This window comes from Pristis pectinata, chromosome 21 (assembly GCF_009764475.1).
Source record: "Pristis pectinata isolate sPriPec2 chromosome 21, sPriPec2.1.pri, whole genome shotgun sequence".
Taxonomy (NCBI): Eukaryota; Metazoa; Chordata; class Chondrichthyes; order Rhinopristiformes; family Pristidae; genus Pristis; species Pristis pectinata.
The window spans coordinates 16143396-16170841 of NC_067425.1; the positions used below are offsets into that span (position 1 = coordinate 16143396).

Genomic DNA, 27446 nt, shown 5'->3' on the forward strand with positions numbered 1-27446 from the left:
AGCAATTTATAAACAGGTGGGGAGTTGTGGGTGAAGAATATTCATGTATTAGAGTGAAAGGCTGCATTGATTTTGGTGCAAGCCAAAAAGAGGGTGGTAATGAGACAGAAAGAACCATGGAGGTGTACGTGGTTGCAGTAAAACCATTGCCATCACCTGGTGTCCAAGAACAGGGAAGGAAGGATACAATCTCATACTATTCAACTCAATGTTGAGGTGAGTGAACAGTGAATGAAAGATGAAGTGTTGTTCTTTGAACATGAGGTGAGTTTTGTGAGAGCAATGGAGCTGGCAGAGAGGTTAGTATGGGAGAGAGCTGGAGAATCAAAGCTCAGGTTTCTTAATTTATCTAATAAGACAGCAGAGACATCTACTTCAACCATGTGCAATATCTATAGGTATAGTCCTTGTCTTTTTATAGGCAAGTAAAAATTTTAAAAAATGCTGGAAATACTCAGCAGGTCAGGCAGCATCCACAGAAAGAGAAACAGTGTTTCAAGTCTGGGACCCTGCATCAGACTGAAACGTTAAACATTTCTCTTTCCAGAGATACTGCCTGCTCTGTTGCATGTTTCCAACATTTTCTGCTTTTATTCCAGATTTCCAGCAACTCCAGTTTTCTGCTTTTCATTTACAGTGGTGTTATGCAGGAGACTCTGTGAACCATGATGACATGAATGACTCTTTCTTCTATTTGAACAAGTATCAGTCATGTTGTTACTGCTTGGCTTGCTGAGGATTGTTCATTGCTGTACCAAATCACCGGTATTTAATCAAACCATCAGAACCAGTAGATATTCCCATAATAGTGTACTGAAGTACCTGTCCATATCATGTGTAGAAATGGTGCTTGAACCCGGGACATCTGAAACCTATTGAACCAGTACTAAAACTGTAGCAAACTAAAATCAGGCAGAGACATACATTGAAATGATGTGTGGAATATTAACATATTATTCAAAACTTTTATCCCCCAACTGCTTCCCATCCCAATATTGAAACGCCTCAAAGGTCTTCTTTGCTTGGAAAAAGATTTGATGCGAGTTTTGTGTGACTGCTCCGGTGAACTTACACGATCATAAATGGACAAAAAAATGTCATATTCACATCATTGCAGAGTTCCCCAGGTCATCGTCATTGAAATTGAAAGTGATTTTCTTCTAAAAGGGTGATTTTTATTTTGGTTTTAATCAATAAAATCCAAATATCACCCTTGAAGGCCTACTTGGAAAAATCATTTTCCTTCCACCAATAAAACAATGGTAGCAATAAATGTCAACCATGCAGTATTTACATTTTCATTCATTTTTCTCTAAGGTTACTCTACACAGCTATCATAGTGCTCCTATAGACTGCTGACAACTCCCATAGCTTGTGAGGAACGTTGGTCAGTTATGTGATGGCAGACGGTGGTAATTCTTAATAAGTTAATATGACTCTGAGTTCATGGAGCTTTGTTATTAGTATTGAGTTCAATTTAGATGCATTTTGCAGACACTGAATATTAATGGACATTTTTACTGAAGCCATTCAATAATAGAATATACTTGACTTTGCCTAACGATAGTAAAAACCGAAAGAACTACCCAGACAAAATCAAAAATAAAAATCAAACAATTCAAGCCAAGCCAAGCATTTATCTATTGATTACTTTTGCATGTTTTACTTTGTATCAAAATATTTTGAAACAAGAGCATATTGAAGAAGTGTAAATGTGTATCTTTTTTAAATTCCTTTAATATAAAAATATTTAACTTCCATTTTTGTACTGACTGCCCCAACTCTGACGCACTTAGGTTTATGGACAAGTCGTAAATTTTAATGCATTATTAAAACTGCTTCAGGTTTCAAAATAAAAGAGCCACAAGGAAATAGATGATGCTTCTCAACACACCTCACAAAGATAATAACTGTTTGGTAATTTTTCTTTTTCTTGGGGGAGAAGATTATTAACAATTCATGCCATGATATGTATTGCCTTGAATTCTGTCACTCTGATATATGTTTGTGAATGGATGGAATATATGTCTTAACTCATGTCAGGCATTCATACACATGCACACAACTACACAGAGTTACACACATTTACCCAGACTCTCAGACATAATTGCACACAGACACATACAATCAGTCACGCGCACACTCACACACAAATATGCACACAAGAACACAATCAGATGTACACTGACACACAAACATGCATACACCTTTACTCATACACACACTCAGATATACATTCAGACATTTGCACACAATTATGTACTGTATCTCAGTGTACATATCTGAGTTTGTGTGTGTGCAACTGCCCTGTGCAAACACCTTCATTCCAGCTCTTCACAATCACAGGTCAGAGGGGCTTGCATAGTTGCACACATGATTACACACACCACTACACACTTGCATGCACCTGGACATACACACCGGCTTTCTTGAGTGGGGTCTCCCACCTTGTCAGCCACTGGAAAGCCGGAAGACTAGCAAGGGTTTTGGTACCTGGCACCATCACAACACATGCAAAATAAAAGCAGCTTATGCCTCCTATTGTCAGCAGAAGAAAATAATTTGCTTACTGGATTGGATCTTCTTCATGTTGTTCAGATGGATAAATCCCAGTTCAGTTTGAGGAGACTTGGCAATATGTTCACTCAGAACCACAAATACTGAGTTTGGTTCTCGTGTTGTGCAATGGCTTAAACTGACAGTCCTGTGCAAACATTGTGACTTATGCTTAAAGACCGACGAACCTCATGAAAAAAATGCTTTATTTACTTTGAGAAGGGTCAAGACATGTTTTCCAACATGCCATGTGGTTGAAAGCTGATGTGCTGGTCTTTATATCTATGATTCAGTAGACAAGGATGTCGGGAGTGAGGGCACAGGGAGGCAGGGTCGATGAAGGTGAAGGCAACAAGTAAAAATATGTGCGACTTCCTGCCTCGTAGACTTAAAGGGTGAGTCACTATAAGGATAAACCTTTGAACACCTGTAGTGAACTGGAGAAAGAAGAAGGCAGGAACAAGAATGAACTTTTGACGATTTGGTGCCTGAAACAAAATGTATCCAATAATAATTCTCACTGGAAAATCACCATCAGTTTTGACATTATCTTATAGTCAAAAATCCAGTATTCGATACACAGTCGGCATGGGAATTCTGCAATAGCTTCTTTCGCCTGTTGCTCCGGATGGTGGTGACAGGGTCTGAAAATGTGCATTCTGAACTTCATTCAAAGCCGACAGAGCTCTTGTAGTTAACAAGACGCAGGGTGGTAGCCATATATTCCATAAGTAACCACAATGCTGTTTTGTCATGCTTCAAGTTCTCGCTCAACGTAGAAATGGACTCCAACGCAACATGTGGCCTCACGCATGCACTCCCTGGGCTTCAGTGCAAGGCATCATTCACTTTCCAATGTAAAGTTATAGACTATACTGACGACTTCTGCTTCGGCTACCATTTGCTTACCCTTGGAACCAACTGCAGAGGCTTGCCGTGGTTCCTATTAGTTTGGGAGGTGCATTGTTTTCACTCATCCATGGGAGGTTGGCATCACTGGCCAGTATTTATTGCCTGTCCCCAACTGTATTCCTTCTGGTGAAAGTGCTCCCACAGTACTGTTGGAGAGGGAGTTCCAGGATTTAGAACAAATGAAGGAAAAATATACTTCCAACTCAGGATGATGCACAACTTGGAGGGAAACCTTGAGGTGGTGGTGTTCCACATGCCTTTTCCCTTGTCTTTCATGGCAGTTGTGGTCATGGGTTTGGGACATGCTGTTGAAGTAGCCGCAGAGCATTTTGTAGATGCCTCGCACTGCAGCCAAGGTGCGATGGTGAAGGGAGAGCTGGATGCTGTACTGCTTCATCTTGGATGTCCAACACGACCAGCTAATCAAGACCAGGAAGAGAGACAAACGAGAAGGGAAAGTAATGTAACAGTAAGAAGCAAAGAGATATTTATTAATGCCACTTGGGGCTCCCTGTGGGCCAAGTGATGGATGAGAGTGTATTATTAAATCATACTCAGTATGTAGAAGAAAATCTCACACCTCACTTTGCCCGGTGCAGACAGCTCTGTGGCTTTCAATCATCGACCTTAAAATGCCACAGTTCTCTTTTCCCCAGCTCACTGATGGTTAAAGCTCCAGAGTCTGCAAGGTGTGAATTAAGAATTCTGCAATCACCGGTTGCAAATTATTCTAAACAAAAGTAGTTAAACAGATGCTGACAATTTAATTGAGAAGTGGGAACATTATAATCCATGTGTACAATTAGCCCAGTGAAGTAACGACAATTTGAAATTACAATGACATATGCAAAGAGTCTGATTAAATGAACTAAAGCCACAGCTTCCTTAATGATGTTAGCATTTGCCGTTCATTGTCATAGTTTTTCAGTTTTTACCTTGTGATTATTTTGGCCAAAATGCATCATAATTGCTGATTGATTAGTGTAATTCAGCCCCCTCCTTGGTTTCTAACACAGAGATTCTCTGTCAGGTGATGGTCCCTATGTGCACAGGAATGTTTCATTACCATATTTCTTTATTGTGGTTGGTTGGCTGCTTTTGAAAAGGCCATGGACCATCCTTTTTATTTGTTTGCCCCTCATTTTTCTTGTCAATCCCCCAGTTTCCTTTTTTACCCCCTGCTTTTTCTGTAACTACCACTACTCCCATCCCTCCACCCACAGAACTCTCTGTTCCTCAGCCTTTATTCCCTTTGTCACACCTTCAGCCCTGGCATCAGCCTCGTGGATTCCACACTGTGCATTTCCCTCACTATACCTCTCTGCCTCTGATATCAACCAACAGGGACCAACACAACATTACCACTTAGTTCACACATGACAAAGAAAGGCATAAAGATACCTTTAGGCACAACCTGCCTGTCATCTTACACCTCTCCTCAGTCCACCAATCACATCGGGCTCCAGTCTCACCACTCCCCCTCTCCTCTCTATACTGGCCATCTCCCCTCTCCACTCTCAGTTCTGATGCAAGGTTTTCACCCAAAACGTTGTCAATTCCTTTTCTCCCACAGATGCTGCTCGATCCACTGATTGTTTATTGCGTAAAGGTGAGAAACTTGATTGAAGACAGACTTTATGATATACAGTATTAGAAATTGTGGAGTATAATATTAACCATAGTGGGTTGCTCGAAAAGCTTTAAAAGCCCATGGAAAGGAGATTTGAGGATTGAACTCCATCTGAAGATCAGGGAAAGAATGTGTTAAATCCAGAGACAATACCATGGAGAAAGTGGGAAATTTAGTTTGGCCTTTCCTCTTTTCCGCATCCATATATACACTATATACACATACTCATGCGTGCACATGCCCACACACACACGCACGCACGCCTGCCCTTCCCCCCTTCACCCCCCCCACACACACACACACAAGCACACACACCCATGCACATGCCCCCCCATACCCACACACACATGCATGCACACACACACATGCACACGCACACGCACGCCCACATACACACATATTCATGCACGCATACACCCACACACACAGGCACGCACGCCTGCTCTTCCCCCCCTCCACCCCCCCCCCCCCCCACACACACACACACACACACACAAACAGAGCAGGCAAGGAGGGCAGATATTTGTAGGTTAAACCCAATATGGCCATGCCCACTTCTGATTTAGCACAGCTGGGTTGGTGAGTGCTCTCCTAAAGTTGGTCTTGCTAAGATAGTAATGAGTTATTGTGCCACAAATTTCAACAGACATTTTTGCTTTAGCATTCCAACATTACTTCAGAGTGCCCTGACCTTTTCCGCAGAATGATCCTGCTTCCTTCCCTTCCTGCAATCTGAAGACCTTCACTGGAGACAAAGGTTTCACCCTCCTCCCCCAGCATAGACTCTCAACCTTACCCCTTGCTGTCCTCTCCACCATCCCATGGGCACTCCCGCCCTGCAGAGGTATGTAGTCTCTTCAATCCATCATCATCCCATGCAATCAGCCTCCCCACCAGCCAAAACCAACAGAACCTTCAACCTCCTCCAGTATTCACACAACAACAGCTTGCATTTGTATGGTACACCATTGCAAAGTGCTTAAACTGGGTGAGACTTCCAAGCAGCTCCCTGTGCTGGTTTGCCATTTGTTATCATTCCCACCCCCATCCCACCTCCCTCCATAAATACATGTAGCTGTGAATCCTGATTTCAAAGGATTATTGAATTGATCTGAAGGAAAGGGCTCAGCTCAGGAATGAGCACAAAATGACCACGCTTATTTACTGTAATCAATTTGTACCATAGAACTGTTCATAGACATCATCCAAGGTGCTGCCTTTAGGGGAGTGTTTCACGCTTTTTCACGTTTTAAAGTCTGCGTCTTTGAAACTGTCTCAAAGAGAACATTTTTCCACAAAAATATATACAGATCATTTTGATATGCGCTGCTTATATTTTTGTGCATTGCTCGAAGCAAAGGTTGTTAGTGCTGGTGATAAAACACGTCCATATTTTTCACCCTGAGGGGTCAAAACTCATTTGTGCCCCAAAGGGTGATTCCAATGAACTGCTGTCAGAGCCGAGATAGAGAAATAATTCATTCTCAGGCCTCAGCGTTGTAATTCAGTCCAGCAGCATGCACCAGGCAGGGCCCTGAAGCAACACACCGATCTGAACCATAAAATCTTTGCCAGTACTTCGGAAGAGCACAGCGGTGCATGTGGTAGAGCTGCTGCCTCACTGTGCCAGAGAACCAGGTTCAATCCTGACCTCTGGTGCTGCCTGTGTGAAATTTGCACCCTCTTCCTGTGACTGCGTGGGTTTCCTCCAGGTGCTCCAGTTTCCTCCCACGTCCCAAAAAACGTGGATGGGTTAATCAGCCACTGTAAGTTGTTCCTAGCGTGTAGGTGAGTAGAAGAATCTGGTGGGAATTGATGGGAATGTGGGAAGTATAAAATGGGATGAGTGTAGGATTGGTGTGGATGGGAGCCTGACGGTTGGTGTGGACTCGGTGGGCTGAAAGCCCTGCTGTATAACTATAACCATAACTCTGTGATTCAAGGGAAAGTCTGATGAGGATGGAGGTGGGGAGAGGTGACTGAGAGAGGGCCATCTACAAGTGTTGTACTTGCACTGTAGAGCTTTGAGGAGATCTATCCAGCTCTTAAAAACATGTTGTTTGTTTTAAAACTTGTCTTCTGAACAGACCCTTTAAGGACAGCTGTCTTGACAGCTCAAGACCTGGAGGTATGTAATGGGAATGGGAGCTTATTTCAAGTTGGCAGCCACCGAGGCCCTGATGGGTTTAGCACTAACCATGGTGCCTGTGCAGTTCGTCAGATGACAATGTATTGCCAGAATTCTTCTCGTTGTGGTCCATTATACCCATAAATCTTGTGTATGCTTCTGGCCTCCCAAACCAAAAGGAGCCAAGGGATGTCAGTTCTACTGTCCCAGTACCCACAATAGCAACCTGCTTCCTTTTGAATCACGAGAGGCTCTCAAACTGCCCAGAATGGGTGAGACCTCCACTGCACTTATCATACAGGGCAAAGGTATGAGTCAGTTTCAGGGTTGTGCCTGCTACCCATGGGATGGGTATGCTAGCCACCCTACTTGACCTGCCGATCGGTAGTTTGTCCATTTCGGGGAAAAAGATTTGGGTTGAAGCGATGCCACTTGAATGCAGCCTGATCCTTGTTGAAGTGCCTGTGCTGCACGTTGCAGAACCGGTGGTCAGAGTGCAGCATGAAAGGTGATGGGAGAGTGTTGCCACGGCAAGTAACCCAGCCAGAGTTAGAGCAAGGTATGGGAGCAGGTGAATGCACAAAGCACATGTCATCATGGACCTGAGAGCAGCTGTAAATCAATTCAATGATTTGATCAAAAGTGTTCAGGTAAATGTATCCACACATCCCTCTCTCTGCTGAGCACCTTCGTCTCAAGTGCAGTTAGGGAAGGTGCAATAAATGTTGCCGGGTGTTGTACCAAAGTTTAGCAGGATTGTTCACAGATCCGATCAAAATAAGCCTTGCACACACAATGCTGCACACAACACACTTTATTGCTAAGTTACTTATCTCGGAAGCACGCCTGAACCCATTTAACTGCAGTGCCCCTTTCCAATCGGTCCACAGCGTCTGTCGTGGCCTAACCTGTGGTGAGCCCAAATCCAAGAGACCTCACCACCGGTGTGCTCACTCCTTTATACCCTGGTCACTTCTCTCTGCCCCCTACCTGGGTCGATCCTTTATCCAGGTCGACCCATCACGTGACCGTTGCCTCGAGCACTGCAGGTTCATGTCTGCAGAGACAATACCTTGGTTACCTAGCACCCAGGTTACCCTTCCCCTACGCACACACACAGACACATTTGAACCCAGCAATTGCTCCTTGCACTCTCTGGCTGACAGTTCCGGATTCTTACTACACCATGCCAGTAATAAATGCCTAATCCCCATTTGCCTCTGACAGGAGAAGGCAGATATTACAGCCGAAGACATAAATGGCTTGCAATGCCTCATCCTGTGAATTTTAAGTAAGTGCTGATTCTTACAAGTACCATTCAAACTGAGCAACCCCGACACCTGCATTTTCACAACAGTTCAACAGGTTTCAGTCCTCCCTTCTCATAGGATGAGATGGTTCATTGGCACATCCTATGATCAAACAAAAAAATACAGCCTTCTACTTGCTCCACAAAGCACACTTGATACTAAACTAATCAATTATGTTTGACGTTACTGTAACGAAATTATCAAAATGCTCTACTCCATTCCCATGCTAAAAACTTCATTCAAATTAAACCACTTTAAAGAAGCAAAAAACGAGAAAAATTAAAGGTTTGTAACACCTCATTTAAATCACACTTATATCTCATCCCTCTGTTACTTCATGTGATAAAAATAAAATTGCTCACTTGCAGAAATTAATTCTATCCGCAATGGTGAGTGAAATGTAGTAGTCTATGACATCAATCAAGTTTGAAGGGAACAGAGGCTTTGTCAGATCTTCAACAGTTATGTGGGTCATGTCGCTCCATGGGGAACATGAGGGGCACCTTTGCAGTTCTCAATCACATTCATTATCACATCCGAAGATGCAGATAGTTTGCTGTGTTTCTGTGGGTGACTAGCGTGGTCTGTAGTTAGCATCGTGGCTTAAATGGCCCTTGTAATCACAGGAGGTCTTTCAAATGTATTGCTTCGTGTTAATGCAAGGAAATGGGCTGAGAACCTGCTCATATTTTTTAACCACAATTAGATAAGCGTAGGGCTCAAGTGTGAGACACAAGAGACTGCAGATGCTGGAATCTGGAGCAACGAGTAATCTGCTGGAGGAACTCAATGGGTTGAGCAGCATCTGGGGGAGGTAAGGAATTGTCAATGTTTCATGTCCTGATGCAGGATTTTGACCGGAAACGATGACAGTTCCTTTCCTCCCACAGATGCTGCTCGACCCACCGAGTTCCTCCAGCAGATTGTTTGTTGCTAAGGGCTCAAGTGAGTTGAGCAGTGCAAACTCGAGGTGTGCCAGTCAACCCTGGATCTTAATGTTCCTAATGTGCCAGGCAGCTCAGGACACTGAGGATAATAACTCTGTTCTTCAAAATAGCAGTGTGGCTTTTTTTGCATTGGCTTGAGAGACAGGGCCTTGGTTTAATGATACCTCTCATGACATGAGAGGAGGCCATTTGGTCCATTGAGTCTATGCTGGCTGGATCTCAGAGCAATCTCCTCAATCCCACTCCCCACCTATTTTCGTGTTATTTATTCTCTTCCACAAGCCCATCAACTCCCTACCATTTCTCCTACCGCCCACATACACCAGGGGCAATTTTACAGTTGCCAATCAACCTACCAACTAACATGTCTGTGGGAAACCAGGGCACCCAGGGAAGACCATACAGTCACATGGAGAGCATGCAAACTTCACACAGGGAGCATACAAGGTCCCTGGAGCTGTGAGGCAGCAGCTCTACTTGCTGTTGGAAGGCACTGAAAGCAATTGTGTTACCCGGACAACCTCGGTCTCCAACCAATCACAGACATTTCCTCTGTTCTCTCCAACCCTCTCCTCTGCAGCTTCTCACTTTTCCAGTTCTGAGGAATGGATCTGAAACGTTAACTCCTGTTTCTCTCCCCACAGATGCCAACTGTCCTGCCGAGTGCTTCAAGCATTTCCTGAATTTTTTTCGAGTTTCCAGCATCTGCATCTTTTGTTGTTTTTCAGCCACTTTCCATCCTCTCAGATGAATCTCAAATTATCCCAGGAGCCCTGACCAATGTCTCTTAAACAACAGCACTTAAAAATGTCCAGATTAATATGGTCAGTGAGTTTGCTCAGAGCAAGATAACTGTCACACTTAACACATTTCAACAGAAACTCCGATATAACTTCAAAATGAATTGAGAAATCCAGAGAAAATGCTATAAAAATGCAGATACCTTTAAAGCAGTGTGTAACACATTCAAATAAAATTACTTTCTGCATTATTTAAATATATCCTTCCATTTAAATGAAGTCTGAAACACCTTTAAAATCCACAGTCAACAATGGCATTGAAATATGTCAATAGACTACTCATAAACAACCACCAAAATTAAATGCATTGCTGAGAAGGATAGAGTTTTTGTAGAAACCTATTGGAGATAAAAGAGCAAATGCTTTTATCACTGCTCTGTAATAACATGTTTTTTTAAATGGGATGTAGAATTGGCTGATCAATATCTAATCAAAGAATTGACCTCCATTGCGCCATTTCTATTAGCTCTGTTATTGAAGATTTTCGCTTCCCTCCAGTGTTCATATACTTACCGGGATTTCACTCCGTTTTTAATTAAATGTAAACAGCGCACTTGCTCATTTCTTTTACTTAATACTAAACACTGGTTATCACATAACTGCACAGGGTCCCTGCAAGATGATCACAAAGTTAATCCAATGAGCAGAAAGTGCTAAAGACTGATGTAGGGTTTTGGTATAGGCAAAGAAGCTAATTAAACTGCTACTCTTGCCGTGTGTGGTAATGACTCAGTGGCTGGGACTCTAACTGAAACTGTCAATTGGTCCATGTTTCAGTGATGTGGGAATGAGGGTGGCTGCCTGATATCTTCAGGTTTAAACATTGAAGTGGCTCTTTGATCGAATCAATTTTTAAGGACAGTGGCAACTTTTGGAACAAAACTGCTGTTAAAGCAATGTTCCTCTCCAACGTGGAAGGGAAGGGATTATTAAATTCTGTTTGTTCCTTAGGCCCAGTAATCTCTCAGCAAAGGCAAAAAGTCTTGCATCTATAAAGCAGTATTTCACATCTTCAGGACATCCTAACGCACTCTACGGGCAATGAAATACAAGCAGAAAATGTTGTAAAAACTTGGCAGATCAGGCAGCATCTGTGGAAAGGGAAACAGTCAACGTTTCAGATCTGCGACCCTTCATCAGGACTGGTAAAGAGGAAGATGCAAGTTAGTTTTTGGTAGGAAAGAAGGTGGGGAGGTGTGTGTAGAACAAAGGGAAGATCTGTGATAGGGATGAGTCGAGATGGCTTATTGGTGGTAATCACAGCACATTCTGGATCTATGTAAAGGGTTGTTAATGGTACGGTGGTGGGACCTCCCATGTAGGCTAGACTTGTACATGCAGGATAAGAAAAACTGAACTAACATGATATAAAAACAGAAAATGGAAAATGATGGAAAAACTAAGCAGGTCAGGCAGCATCTGTGGAAAGAGAAACAGATCATGTTTCAGATGAGGAACCCTTCGTCAGACCTGAGGAAGACCCACTGCACAAAACGTTGACCGTTTCTCTTTCCACAGATGCTGCTTGTCCTGCTGACTTTGTCCAGCATTTCTGTTTTTGTTTCAGATTACCAGCATCCGCCTTTTTTTTATTGTCAACCAAAGCCAATGAAATCCTTTTGAAATAATGTAGGAATTGAGGCAGCCATACTGGGCACAGCAAACTCCCACAGAGAGCAAGATGATAATGACCTAGATTACCTGTTTTAGTTCCATTGATCTGGAGACAAGTTATGGAGATAATTCCCCTTCTCCTCTTCAAGATATTGTGATGAGTTCTTTTACATCCAAATGAGGCCTCAGTCTAACGTGTGTCATTTCCGACAGTGAAGACTCCTTCAGTACTGCGCTGCAGTGGCTGCACAATTTTTGTGCCCTGGTTCTTCTGGTGGTACTTGAACTGGAAAGCTTTGCATAGAGAGGTCAGATTACTACCAACAGCCTTAGACTACTCAGGGAAATGTGGCTGGGTTGCAGTTGCAAACACCAGTGTCTCTTCAGTGATGTTGGTAAATACAGACTAGAACACCTTGGGAATAGACTTAAAATGCTGGAGGAACTCAGCAGTTCAGGCAGCATCTATGGAAGGAAATGGACAGCCACCTTTTCAGGGAAAGGGTCTCGACCTGAAACGTCGACTGTTTATTTCTCTCTGTGGATGCTACCTGACCTGCTGAGTTCCTCCAGCATTTTGTGTGTGTTGCTCCATATTCCAGCATCTGCAGAATCTCTGGTGTCTAGGGAATACGCCTGCTCTTTTGGACTACAGTGCACTAGGACCTCTTGTGTCCTCATGATAGGGCACTCAGGATCTCTGAAATCTATACACCTGACAACACAGCACAGCCCCTGTGGCACAATAGTGTGAGTGCCTGGATTATGTGCATAGGGTCTGGATTCAGACTTGAACCTGCGACCCTCTATCTTGAGTAATGAAGTCCTAGAATCATTGGAAAATTGCACCAAATAAGGAAGCCACCTGATCCATTATGTCCATGCCATTCGAAAAAGAGTTATCCAGCCTAATCCCACCTTCCTGCACAAGGTCCATAGCTTCATAGATCATGGCTATTCAAGTATATATCCTGGTTCTGTTTAAATGTGATGGGAGATCTACCCTTTCAGGCAATGAGTTCCAGATACCCGAGCACTCTCTGGTTGGAAACGTCCTTCCTCACCGTCCCTCTAATTCTCCTACCAATTACTTTAAATCCATGAACCGTAGCGGTTAGCATAACACTTTACAGTGCCAGCGACCCAGGTTCAATTCCGGCTGCTGTCTGTAAGGAGTTTGTACGTTCTCCCCATGTCTGCGTGGGTTTCCTCTGGGTGCTCCGGTTTCCTGCCACATTCCAAAGATGTATGGGTTAGGAAGTTGTGGGCATGCTATGTTGGCGCCGGAAGCGTGGCGACACTTGCAGGCTGCCCCCAGAACACTCTACGCAAAAGATGTATTTCACTGTGTGTTTCAATATATATGTGACTAATAAAGAAATCTTATCTTTTTGACTCCCAGCAAGGGGAAATAGGTTCTTCCTATTACTCTGACTAGTCCCCACACCCCCCAATGATTTTATACACCTCAATTAAATCTTCTTTCCGTCTCCTCTGTTCCAAAGCAATACCAGTCTTATCTAACTTTTCCTCATAGCTATAGATAGCTATAGTTTCCCATTCCTGACCACATCCCTGTACATCTATGCTGCACCCTCTCCAATGCAACTGCTTCTAACCTGTCATGTGCACAGAACGTAAACAGTACTCAAATGTGATCTAATGAGTATTGTGTACAGCTCCAGCATAATCTCCCTGCTCCTCTATTCTGCACCTCAGTTAATAAGGGAAAGCATTTTATAAACCTTTTTAACCATGTTAACAAACTGTCCTTTAAGGATCTGCAGACATACAAGGTCTCTCTATTTGATGGCATCTCTCAGTATCCTTCCATTTGTTCCCTTGCCTTGTTGCACCTCTCCAAAGACATTACCTCGCACTTTTCCAGATTGAATTCCATTTATCGTGTTCCTGCCCAGGTGACCTATCTTTCTGCAGTCTAAAGCTTTCTTCCTTACTGGGGAAGGCCCACCCCTAGCAACAAACATACTCAATGAACAAGGCTCACCACACGTCAGGCAGCAAGAGATCAGAGTACTCCCCACAAATGAGCCTGTGTAAATTTTAGCAAGTTGTTTGGAGGGATGTGGTGAAGCAGCCGGGAGGTCGCAGCGTGTGTCTGTGTATGTGTCTCATTTCATCTTTAAGCTGTGGCTTTGTGACCAAAGCATGTATTTTCAGTGGGGAGTGCATTATTGAACTGTTTCTTTCATTACTTGTCTTGTATTGAGTGTCCAAAAAAGCAGGCCTCCCACTACTGCTATTAGTTTGTTTCCTGCCCGAGTGATGTGTCAACGAGTCATCAGTGGAACAATAATCACATAGAATGCTACCTCCTACCTTAAAGCAAGGATGTAAAGCGAAGGTGGAGACACAAGAGACTGCAGATGCCGGAATCTGGAGCAACAAACAAGCTGCTGGAGGAACTCAGTGGGTCAGGCAGCATCTGTGGAGGGTGATGGGGAGTCAACATTTCGGGTCAAGACCCTTCATCTGGACTGAAAGATACCTCTTTATACTGGCTATCTCCCCTCTGTCTTTCAGTCTAGATGAAGGGTCTTGACCCAAAATGTTGAGTGTCCATTTCCCTCCACAGATGCCAGCAGCAGTTTGTTTTTTGTTTTCAGCTTTGTAAAGCAAAGATGCCGCCCTGAGAGAATGAATGGTGTGAGTAATTTGTGTAACATCCATTTTACTATGTCTAAAACCATTTTACAGTCAATGAAGTAAATTCTTGCTTCTGTCACTAATGTAATGCAGGAAATGCAACAGATGATTTGCACATAGCAAGCTTCCAAAAATAACAATGTATTAATGGACAGGTAATGGCCCAGACATTGTGGGGATTTTGTCGACAGATTTCTGTCTATTTGCCACATTCCCCTGCCCCCGTCTCTGTTCCCGTTCCCCTATCCCCCCCCGACCCCCCACCCCCACCTACACATAACTGTCACCAGCCTTGCCAACACAGAAGTCTCAAAGTTGCAGGTTGCTTTCCTAAATTTTCCTCATGGAATCCAGCAAAGGAGCACAATGTTCTGGCAATTCCCAAGGCCTACAGAGGGCCTGTACAGAAACAATTTACATCAGGGAAATAGTTATGAATGACTAACATAAATGTTTGTTGACTAATGTTCGACTTTAAATTGTTTAAGCTAATTTACAGTTAGCTACGTATTTTAAGTTATCCTTTGTTTATAATATAACAGTTAATCTTTCTTTAACAAAATAATAATTTGAATAGTTTGAAATAGATTTTGGTAGTTTTGAATATTTCTGACATCAGAAATATTTAGGATTTTTGACAGTTGACTAATCTGAAGGTCATATGGGTTGTAATTTAGTTGCTTATCATTTGGATGTCCTTTGGGAGAGGCTTGTTCTACCTCCACCCCACCCACGGGATCCCTTTACCTCATGGAAGGTCCTGTTGCCACGTAGGGCCTGGTCATGGTGGGAGGGAGTTGCTTTTATCCACAACTGGGGCAAGTACATGAGGTAACTTATGGAGGTTGGCAGTGCGTGCAGACTGCTCATATCTGATTAGAAACCCAAGTCAATCACCTTAAGCAGCACTGATTGGGGGATGTATGTTATCCAGGTCACAAGGGGTAACTGCCTGACTTCTTTGGAATAGTGCCAAGGGATCCATCACATCCACCCGAAGGGGCAGTGAGCTCCTTAGTCTAACATCCTCTTTGAAGTACCTTGTGGTCCAACAACAGAGTTCTCACTCAACAGTGCATGGAATTGGCAGCGAGGCTCAGAGAAAGATGTTAAAAGTAATGTTTGATGAAGATTTTTGATCAACCAGATTGACATACATGTCTCAAGACTCCACTTTAAGGAGTATTATTTTCAGTCTGAATTCACTGCTTTAGTTTTGGATGAATACTGTTTGCACCACACTTGCATGAAACACTGCAAATTTAAAGTGGCATTGAACAAAACGGTACCATCACTGCTCGTTATTTAAAATAATTGCCTAAACCACATCAAAGATAAATATATTTATTATTGAAAATATGTTAGGTTGGTTTTTAAATTGATCACAGGAGTTACATTTACTGCCATGGCTCTCCTGTTCACGTCAGCTTCCTGCTACCTGATGCACAAATTAAGATTCAGGTCATGCTACCTGATGCACAAATAACACAGGATGCTGAAACGTGCCCCTCCTTTGTCTCTGCCAGGGTAGCCTCAGCTTTCTGTGGGTGATGAGATGGTGAAATCCTTTTGTTTGACAGCTGTACAATGAGCGCCCTCTGATGGCAAGTTGAGGCAAGCCACACCACCCAAGTTTCAATTTGTCACGTTGGATTTCCCTGCTCTTTCATCTTATCAGATGAAATGATAACTTGCATGAAGAAGCCAAGCATGACATTAACAACAACCGAACAGTGGTACTTCCTGGAACATGAATCAACATTAACATCACTGACAGAAGAGGTACTTCAGAGTGCATGCTTCTCCTTGTCCACTAAAAGGCCCCTTCCTGATGCAGTGGGAACCTGCGAGTTTGACGACAAATAATTTGAGGCAAACCACTTGAAGGATGAAAAGATTCAGGTCCATAAGTCATCCTTGGGCAAGAGCTCTTTGCAATCTGACGCTCTCCAAATTACAATACACTGGATGAAGGATGGATTGGGACAGCGTATTCAGCTACTAACTGAGAAGAGAAAAAATAAGAAGACATGACTCTGAAGAGCACCTGCCAGATCGAACTAGAGGATCCAAAGGATTCCCCAAGAAGTATTGTTCGAGTTTAATTAGCAGCAAGTAGCAATTACTCACTGGCATTTCCCATCTGAACTGGCAGCAGATTTAAACTACCCAGCCCTCAGCTCGAAAGGGTCAATGTGGATTATTAGGGTCACTGCTTACACTGGACCAGTGATTGCAACTTGACTGCAAACTCACCAGAAGCATTACAGCTGCATCATACTTATCAGGGAAAGCAACTATGTCTGTAGGTGGAGCTTGCCAAACTGCTGCCATGTGCTTCTGGCACCAGGCAGTTATCTTGTCTTTAGTTGATAAAGTTTGATATAAAAACAGTCACTGGTACAAATAAAATGTACTTATTACAACCTATTGCCATAGATTAGCCCCGTAATGAATTCTCCCAGCCACACTTTCAACATCAAAACAAAGCCATAAACTGGCAGTAGTTTGTGAAGCTGTGTTTTTCATTCACCCCTTGAGCAACCATGAGAAGCAGAAAAGTAGACAGTGAGTTTACAGAGTACATGTTATGACATGCTGTCAGGGTAATTAATATCCGGAGGCTTTTTTATGATGTAAGTTAAACAGTGGTAATAGGTCACAGAGAAGCCAGATATATAATGGCTTTTCATTAATTTTGGGGGGGAATTTGACATTGTGTGCAGCCTCTAATCAAAAGTATGCAGTGTTTCCTGACATCTTGTTCTTGGTAGACATAAAACCGAGGTAAATTATAGGGATAAAGCAGGCGAGTGTTGATAGCACAGGCAATTTTTCATCAGAAGTCAGGACTGAAGATTATTCTATGGAAATTTATTTTGTTAAGATTGGAGGCACCCTCAGGTCTCGAAGATTTGTGGCTGTTTATAATATAATGTTGTCAAGGTGACACTTGGACTATATTGGACAATCATGCAATGCAACTTCCATCATCACGTTATGACAGCTTTTTTTCCCTGACTGGAGTCAAGCCCTGGTGCTTACGTGTATACTGAGCGGACTCCTGTGTGGCTGCCAGTGGTGTATATCGTGCCATTTATGTCCGATGCAGTTACAAGGAAATGCTTTGAATGAGTCAACCTTTCAAGAGAGATGCTTAAGGACTGTAGCATTACAACACCAAGCTGTGAGGGCAGTCCAGTATTTTATCACTACCCCTCAAATGATACAACAAAACATTGGTCTGCATCACATACTTAGAAGTAGCTTAAGAAAGGATGTGGATTACAGTGAGACGATATGACAAAAATATTTTTTATGAAGAATTTTTAAAGAGATGATCACGTATTCTTCATGGCGTCAGTGGATCCTCGCACCGGTGTGACAGCTAGTGTTAGAATCGTACAGAATTATACAGCACAGAAATGAGCCCTTCAGCCAAACTCATCCGTGCTGACCAAGGCACCTTCTCGAGCTAGTCCCATTTGGCCCATATCCCTCTCAACCTTTTTTGTCCATGAATCTGTCCAAATGTCTTTTAGTTATACCCGCCTCTACCACTTCCTCTGGCAGCTCATTCCATATACCCACCACCCCAGAAAAGCTGTACTTACCACATCTCCAGGTCATGCTCTTCCTCTGATCAGACTTGACATTTCTTTGGACTGACTACAGTTTTTCAAATAAATTATATATATTTGATGGATCCTGTGACCTATCCTACGTTAACTTTGGTTTTGTGCTCGTCTTTATATTTAATCTCTGCTCTATGGACAGCCCGTTCCTCTCATCTCTCTTTACCTCAATCTCTCTCTCATTAGGATCCTCCCTGAAACCTATCTCATTAACCAAGCTTTTGGTAAACTGCACTGATAAATCCTAGTTTATCCGGTGTTAATTTTTACTTCATGATTCTACTTTAATATGCCAAGGGATATTTTACCTACACGAGCACTGAAGAAAGAAAGCTTCTGAAATGTGGCTCTGGCTTTGTTGAAAGCTGCTATATAAATGTAAGGTGCTGTGTTATGGAAGCTGTTGGAATATGAGAAGCAGAAACTGATAGGCTTGCTTCAAGAGCTCTAAGAAGAAGTACTCAAAGACCATTTCATTCTGATTCACGGTAGTGTAGTGGTTAGCGTAACGCTATTACAGCACCAGTGACCCCGGTTCAATGCCGGCTGCTGTCTGTAAGGAGCTTGTATGTTCTCCCCGTGACTGCATGGGCTTCCTCTGGGTGCTCCGGTTTCCTCCCACATTCCAAAGGCAAACGGGTTAGAAGGTTGTGGGCATGCTATGTTGGCGTCGGAAGCGTGGCGACACTTGTGGGCTGCCCTCAGAACAATCTATGCAAAAGATGCATTTCACTGTGTGTTTCAATGTACGTGTGACTAATAAAGATATCTTATCTTATCTTACTTGGTTCTGAGATCCAGGTGCTTCTTTCTCTTGCAGTTAATGAATAATGTAGGGAGATCACAAAATCATAAGAAAAATAAGTTGGTATTATAATGTCTTTGGGAGGAGATAGTGGGGCAGTGGGACTGGCCTGTAACCCTCTCACCTGTCAAGCCCAGTCTGGCTTCAAATGGTTTGGAAGATCTCTGTGCATTCCCCAGTGAATGATTTGTGGATGAATTATACCTTTGTGGATGATTCCTGCCCTGCCTCTGATGACTTCCAAATACCAGAGCAGATTTTGGCCAGGAGTCAATCCAGGCTAACTGAAGATCACCTGACAAACTCAGCTGAGAGGTAATGGTTCATTAAGTTCTGATTAAAGCACCATCCGTGCAATACCCAACTGTAAAATCATGCTTGACAAGTTTTATTCTTTGATTGTAACTGGAGTATTAGATTAAGGGGAACCAGTTGTTGTGGTATATTTGGACATTTTGGACGTCTAGAAGGCCTTTGATAAGGTGCCATGCAAGAGGTTATCAGATAGCATGAGAGCACACAGTGTGTAATACATGAGGATTGTTTAATGGATAGAAAACGAAAAGTGGAATAACCTGGATTATTTTTAGGTTGGGAGGCTCTGACCAATGGAGGGCAGCAGTGACTGATGCAGGTGCCTGAGCTGTTTGCCATCAATATCAATGATTTTGTTGAAGGGACAAAAGATAATATATCTACATGAATGGTAGAGAAATGGAGGGAAGGGTTAGACAGGATAAAATCTCGGCACAATATTGTGGGCCGAAGGGCCCGTGCTGTGCTGTAGTGTTCTATGTTCTATATCCGAGTTTGCCAATGATACAAAACTGAATGACAGTGTGTGTTGTGAGAAGGATTCTCATAATTTAGTACTTATGGGTAAATTTTGCAATCCAGTTTACAGATAATGCATATGCACAGTTGTCAAGGGATCATCAGGGTTCTTGGACTGAGCAGGCTGGTGTTGCTGTGTGTCGTATGACGCAGCCTGTTTTTTTATGACAGGCTCTGTTGGGTTCCCCGGGAGCCTTCACTCTCGGTACCTCACTCATCTTACCACAAAGTCTAGATCAAGTTTACTTTTAATTCATTCTTCCCTTTGTCACTGTTATCAAAACCTGACAACCACTCAATGTAAGAAAAAGCTGAAACAGTATTTATCCCCACGTGCAGCCAGTTACTTTAAAGCTTTTATTTTACATCTTTCAAAGGCTTTTGTGTTACATGGCACTCAGGGCTAACCAAAACTGGATGGGAATTTCTGAGTGATGATGCAAGTGAGTTGACCTGTGGTTGTGAGCTGCCAGCTGGAATTTTTAAGCTCATTTACAGCAGTAGACAGACTGCAAAGTCTCTCTCCTCTAGTGCTTCGGCAGTCCCTTAGAATCAAGGATGACTTCCTTCCACACTTGTTCTGAGGATTGCAGATATCTTGCATGAATTGTTAGCACAGCAGCTATCACATAGTCTTGGTCCAATGACAAACAAGGAGGTCCAGAGATTGAAGACCAGGCTAAACCACACAGATTATGCACACACACACACACGCACGCACGCACGCACGCACGCACGCACGCACGCACACACACACACACACACAGATTTGCATACCAATATGCATATACATGGACATAATCCCAATCTAAACACACAAATACACACACAATCTAAACACACAAATACACAAACACACAATCTAGTTACACAGATACACAAACACACACACAATCTAAACACACAGATACACAAAGACACACACAACCACCCACACGCAAAGACACACCACACATGCACACAAAATCTAAACACACACACACACACAAGCCAGCAAAGTTGTTCAGATAGTAAAACTGATGCCTCACAGCTCCAGCAACCTGAATTCATCCTAACCTCATGTGTGAAGCATGTTCTGCCCATGATTCTGTAAGTTTCCTCCAGATTATTTGATTCCCTTCCACATTCCAGAAATATGCAGAGAGTTAGGTTAATTGGCCACTCTAACTTGCCCTGGATGTAGATGAATGGTAGAATCTGGGGGGAGATGATGGGATCGCAGGGAGAATAAAATGGGATTAGGGTAGGATTAGTGGATGCTCGATCAACAGCACAGACTCGATGCGCCAAAGGACCTGCTTCTGTGTTGCATTTCTATGACTCATCCAAGTGTAAATTTAACTACACAATGGGCTTTTTAGGACAATCTCACTGAGATACAATGATGGCTGTTGTTATCGACAGAAGAACTTGTACCAATGTATTTATAGAAGTCATTCTGTTGGGGTTAATGATCTTGTTGAGCAGAATCAAAAGACCTTTTGCCGGTGTGAGTCCTCTCCTTAATAGATGGGAAAGTATTCCATTCAACAGCACATGACAGCACCATGAAATGTAACACATCTAAAAATATCAGCTTTGACTACTGCTCATATATAGCTGATCAGAGAGTCGGTACATGCTTTATGACTGCCGCAATTGTTATGAATTTGGAGTCAAGTTTTAATCCTCGGTCCAGTATAATGGAAAAATCTCTAGTTCAGGCTGAAAGGTGACTGAGTTATATTTGTTTAGATTTACACCTCCCGCTTCAGTGATAAAGTATCAGTGAGCATGCATATCAGGCTGGTAATTTTATTCTGCAGCTATAAACTCAGGGGGTACAGATTGAGATTTGGATCATCCTGGTTTGTAGCCAATAAAATATAAATTGATTTTAAGTCTCTAACTTTAATGTTTGCTTTCCCATGAATTTTGTTCCTTTATTATTAATGCATTTTATTTTAATTAAAGCGTGTAAGAACCATAAAGAACAGAGATAGATGATTTTATAGTAATACATGGTGCTCCATTTTCATCAAGCTTCTGAGCTTAAGAGTACATCAACACACCAGCCAGCAGTGTCAGTGAGAGAGAAACTGTCTTTGTCAGGTTGCTTTCTGACAGTCAATCACAGCCACACATCACTAAACATTGCCCCCAGACACAGTCGCTGAGAAATCATGGCTAGCACAACAGCGTATCATGTCCTGAGACTTTGCAACGACCTAGGTAATTTAAAAATGGAGTCATATCTTACAAAACCTGCCTCATTTTCTCAAACAAAGGACACAAATCTTTCATTTGTTCCGTTATTCTGCGAAATGATCAGGGCCAGAAGGAATAAGTCAAACTGAACTCATACTGTGCAAAGGATAATGGACTCCTGAGAGCCATTATGAGGCACTGTCCTCAACATAGATTTTCAGTGGAGGCTCCCAAATATCCAAGGATATCAGCTTTCTGTCTGTCCATGATCAGATTTATCAATTTGCTGGTGTAATATATTTGATGCAGAACACATTAGTTAAAAACGTCATTTGTCCAGGTTTGGTTTTGTTTCGGGCTTACTCTTTAGGAAGTAGGGCATGGTATTTACAAGAAATTCCCAATTACACATTTCACATAGATGATGCCCCACAAGTTGCACAACACTCATCTGGTTGTGAGTGGAGTTTGCAATCATGAAGTTACTTGTGTACTTTTGGAGAAAATTTTTGGTTACATGATTAAATCATGACCTATTTTGTTGATGAAAGATATTGATTATCCATCAGAAGGCTGTGTGCTCCATTCATTTGTAGTATAATTGATCATACCAGAAAATTAATGGTTGGGCTAGATTGGGTATATGACACTATAAATCATCATTGATTCTTGGGGATCAATAACATTGAGAAACACAATTGTAACATAAGCATTGTACGACTGACATTCATCAGCATATCCCTTGCTCTGCAATCAAGCCACACAACCGATTCTGATTCTCTATGAACTGTAGAAGAACAAGCCAAATGCAGCAGCAGGCTTTACCTTGAACTGAGGTGTCAACCTAATGACATTACGATTCAGGACTACATACATGTACTTGCTAAGTAGCAGAAATAAATTGCTTCAGATCCTGCAACCAACAACTCTGCAGTCCTGTGGTATACAGCCATGAATAATGGTGGACAATTAAACAACCAGCAGAAGCCAGCTCTGTGAGCATTATCAGTCTCTATGATGGCAAATTCCAGAATCTGGATGCAAAAGAGACAGGTGCTGCCTTCAGTCAGAAGTGCCAAATGAACGAATCCTCTCAGCTGAGGTCTGCATTGCCACCGATATTGGTCTACAGCGAGTTCAGCTTGCTTCATTTGACACCAAGAAATGGCTGAGTACACTAGAAAAAGCAGAGGAATCAACCCTTGATAATGTCTTGGCTTGGTCTTGAAGATCTGTGCCCAGACTTAGTCAGCAGACTTGGCTGAAGTGTTTCAGTACTGTCATCTATTCAACAGAATGGGAAATTTTTCTAGTGAGGATTGATCGCAAGGCAACAGATGCACAGGATCAGTACGTACAGGCTACCCAACAAGTGACACACCATCCTGATTTGGACATTGTTCATCATTCCACCATTGCCACTGATCCATGATCTCGGGAATAGTTCCATCAAACAGACTGCTGTAACAGTTAAAGAAAGCTTCCTCAGCATCTTTCCAAAGCCAACTTCGGATAGCAAACCAATTTAACCCACACCAATATTGCTGGCATCCCAAATGAAACTTTAGAATCATAGAGCAATAAAGCATGGATACAGGCCCTTCAACCCAACAAGTTCATGCCAACCACAGTGCCACCCAGCTAATCCCAATTTCCTGCATTCGGCCCATATCCCTCAAAGCCCCGCCCCTCTATGTACCTATCCAAGTGCTTCTTAAATGATACTATTATACAATGAGATGGACTCTTGACCTTGCAATCTACCTTGTTTGACCTTGCACCTTATTGTCTACCTGCACTGCACTTCCCTGTAGCTGCGACACTTTACTCTGTATTCTGTTGTTGTTTTTACCCTGTACTACCTCAATGCACTGTGTAATGAATCGATCTGTATGAACGGTATGCAAGACAAGTTTTTCACTGTACCTCAGAACATGTGACAATAATAAACCAATACCACTACCTGCCTCAACCACTTCCTCTGGCAGCTCATTCCATGTACTCACCACCCTCTGCATGAAAAAGTCGCCCCTCCGGTCCCTTTTAAATCTTTCCCCTCTCACCCAAGTCCTATGCCCCGAAGTTTTGGACTCCCCTACCCTGGGGAAAAGACTGTTACCATCCACCTTATCTCTGCCTCTCATAATTTTAAACACTTCTATAAGGTCGCCCCTCATTCTCCTATGTTTCAAGGATTAAAAACCTAGCCCGGCCAACCTCTCCCTATAACTCAGGCCCTCTAGTCCTGGCAACATCCTCATAAATCTGCTCTGCACTCTTTCCAGTTTAACCACATCTTTCCTATAACAGGGTGATCAAAACTGTACACAATACTCCAAGTAGTCCAAAATTTTATTTAAATTTTATTTAAGTACTTCCCACCTCTATCCTGGATATCCACAATACCCCATCATTTGCTAATATCACTTCCAGACAGGGAAAAGAGAGTTTTGAATTCAGTTTTGCAAAAAAGATTTTTTTAATTCACCCTCTCTAAGAGCTATCTCATAACCATAACCCACACTCAGACTGTGAGACTGCTCTCAACCTTACAATAATTTTACAAGATTGTTAGTTAAAATATTTCAGGGGCTGTCAGAGAGATATGAAAAAGTGTTCCTGAAAACTGGCCATGAGCAGCTAATGCTTATGTCAGTGGGTTGCTGTGGAAACAAGATGCATTCTGCCAGTGACTGCTCCAACCTGCTCTCACTTGAGTGGCAGTGTTTTCTAAGGTTATTAGAATGGCCTCATAGATGAAAAATGCTCCGACAATTGATTTAAGAACTTGTCTGAGTTCTCTTTCGTCACATTACACAATTAAAACTTAAATTCAGTAATTCTGCTGCAATGAAAATAACTAAACCATCTTGTCTAACAGGGAGAGGCAAATTCAAATGTTTCTGCTATCTCCAGCAAATGTTTTTGTGTTCAATTTTACCTCATGACAAAGTATGTGATCTTCTTAAGGCCCTCTACAAGGAAGCATACACCAGAATGCGAAATTGGCCACCCACTTAATAGGTTTGCCAGTTAAAGCTTTCGGGATTGCTCTACATTTGGCTACAGTGACCACAAGGAAAGATGACATCATGGTTCAGGTATCTTTGTCAGGGCAAAATTAACCCTTTAGCTCCCTTTTATTGCTGCTGACTGGACAGCATATAACAGGTTATTATTACTTTTGAAGCATTGGTAACAATAAATTAGTAATCAACATTTGGTTTGTTGCTGCCTTACCATTAGTTTTTTGGGATCACACTCCAGTATACTGCAACAGGGATTAAATTGTTAACTTCAAGTATGATTGATGGCACTGTGCCTTTTACAGGTTAAATCTGGGAAAGAATGATGTTCTCACATTTTATGATGGAGATGATCTAACAGCAAGAATATTGGGTCAATACTCCGGGACCCACCATCCCTTCAAGCTCTACACAACCATGGCAGACGTTACCATCCAGTTCCAATCTGATCCAGCGAGCAATGTGTTCGGATATCAACAGGGATTTGTCATTCATTTTGAAGGTGAGCCATGTGATTTTTGTCCAGTCAAACTTAACACTTGCTAACTTTGACCCAAAGCAAGCAGGTCCCTTTAGGTAACAGCAGTAAAGATTTTCACCACTTTCATTGGGGATTATATCGTATTTAAGTGTTAGAGAAAAATCACAAGTTGCATAGTGCATAACTCAGACCTGTAAACATCGGCAGCCAGGAAAAATATTGCTGTATCTGCCGCAGTATCATTTCAAAATTCTTCCATTACCATGGTGGGATTTGAATTCTTGTCTCTGGATTACAAGTCCAGTAACATAACCACAAGGCTATGTTACTGGACTAGTAATCCAGTAACATTGGAGGTAACCCTTATGAGTCCATTACATGTGTCCAGGATTTGCCCCGTGATTATTAACCTTTTGCCATTGTGGAATGTAGCTCATGGGTCGGATGATGGAAATGAACAACTTTGGATCTCCAAGTTTGAACACTTTAACAATGGCAAATTGATAGGCTACCATAACTACTGAGTTGCCTTTGTTAAAGTGTTCAACCCTTGAGATCCAGAGTTGTGCATCTCCATCATCCGACCCATGAGCTACATTCCACAATGGCAAAATGTTAATAATCACAGGGTAAATCCTTTACACACATAATGGATTCATAAGGGTTATCTCTAAGATATCTCCATTGACATCACCAGTTGGCTTTCTCACCCTCATAGGTTTTGCAGAAATGTGATTTTCTGAAGCAAACTCATTGAAACACTCAAAGCTGGAGGAGCTTCATGTGAAGTATTAGGTTTGTGCAGGAATTCATGTTCATTTTCCAAGGATTTAACATCATGGTTGCCGGACTGTTTTCTAAATTAGCTGCTGCATCCTTTGTAATTGTAACATCATTATGGACCATCGGTTCCTCCAGTTTTGCCCTCATGCTTTATTCAAGAACAGTTCCTCATTGGTAGAAAGTTTTTGCAACCTTTAAAGGTCAATCCCGTAATTTGTTACCGTGCCAGTAATTGCCTTTGTTTTTCATTAGGTATAGCCAATTTGAGAATTGTTCTAGCAAACAGATTTGACACATAATTATAAAAATCACGGCTGAGGGTGCCAATCAAAATAATTAAAATTGCAGAAACTGTGGTCTAAAGAGGACCTGCTTTAGTAATCTGAATGATTGATTGTACTGTTTAGTGACTGAAAGAATAGCTTTGATTGCATCGCACAAAGTGAGTTTGGCTGAGGATTTCCAAGTAAAATTAATCAAAATTCTCAGGTTTACAGAGGCACAGAGAATTGCTTCATCTTTGATTTCGATGTGGTATGATTGTGCACTCCGACAAGCTGGACCATCTTTGCTTTTTCTTCGATTAATTATTCCAGCATCGCCGATTATTTTTTACATTCATCAAAAGAATCTGAAAGTTTAACCGTGATTTTTCACAATATATTCTTCTTCCGGGCAATCTCCAAAAACCTCTGCCCATTAGATGAGATTACTGCTGGTCCAGTAGCTAAAATGAAGTGCTGCTTTGTTTAAAGCTGGTGTAACAACATCATACATTGTGAATGTAAATTGAAGGAACAGGGTCACGTCTGGGAACTCTCCAGATTTGATTTGAAGCCTACAGAAACTGAAGAAAATTACTGGCATTCTGGCAACTTCAGAAGGAACTGTAAGTAACTGACAGGCACAGGGACCACTCCACACACATACCCCCATCCCTGAACCGCCAGCGTCACCCTCCCTTTCCTCCAAAGCAGCGACTGCACTTCCTCTGTAGCTGTGACACTTTACCCTGTACTGTTATTGTTTTTACCTGCACTACCTCAATGCACTTTGTACTAACTCAATGCAACTGCACTGTGTAATGAATTGACCTGTACGATCGGTATGCAAGACAAGTTTTTCCCTGTA

General features: G+C 42.3%; 1 protein-coding gene across 1 annotated transcript in view; it reads left to right on the forward strand.

Moving 5' to 3' along the window:
• Positions 1-27446, forward strand: part of sez6b (seizure related 6 homolog b) — a 677849-nt gene that overhangs the window by 595592 nt on the left and 54811 nt on the right. The window contains 1 exon segment of the mRNA XM_052035955.1: positions 25357-25553. Within this exon segment, the coding sequence (XP_051891915.1) occupies positions 25357-25553 (197 nt within the window).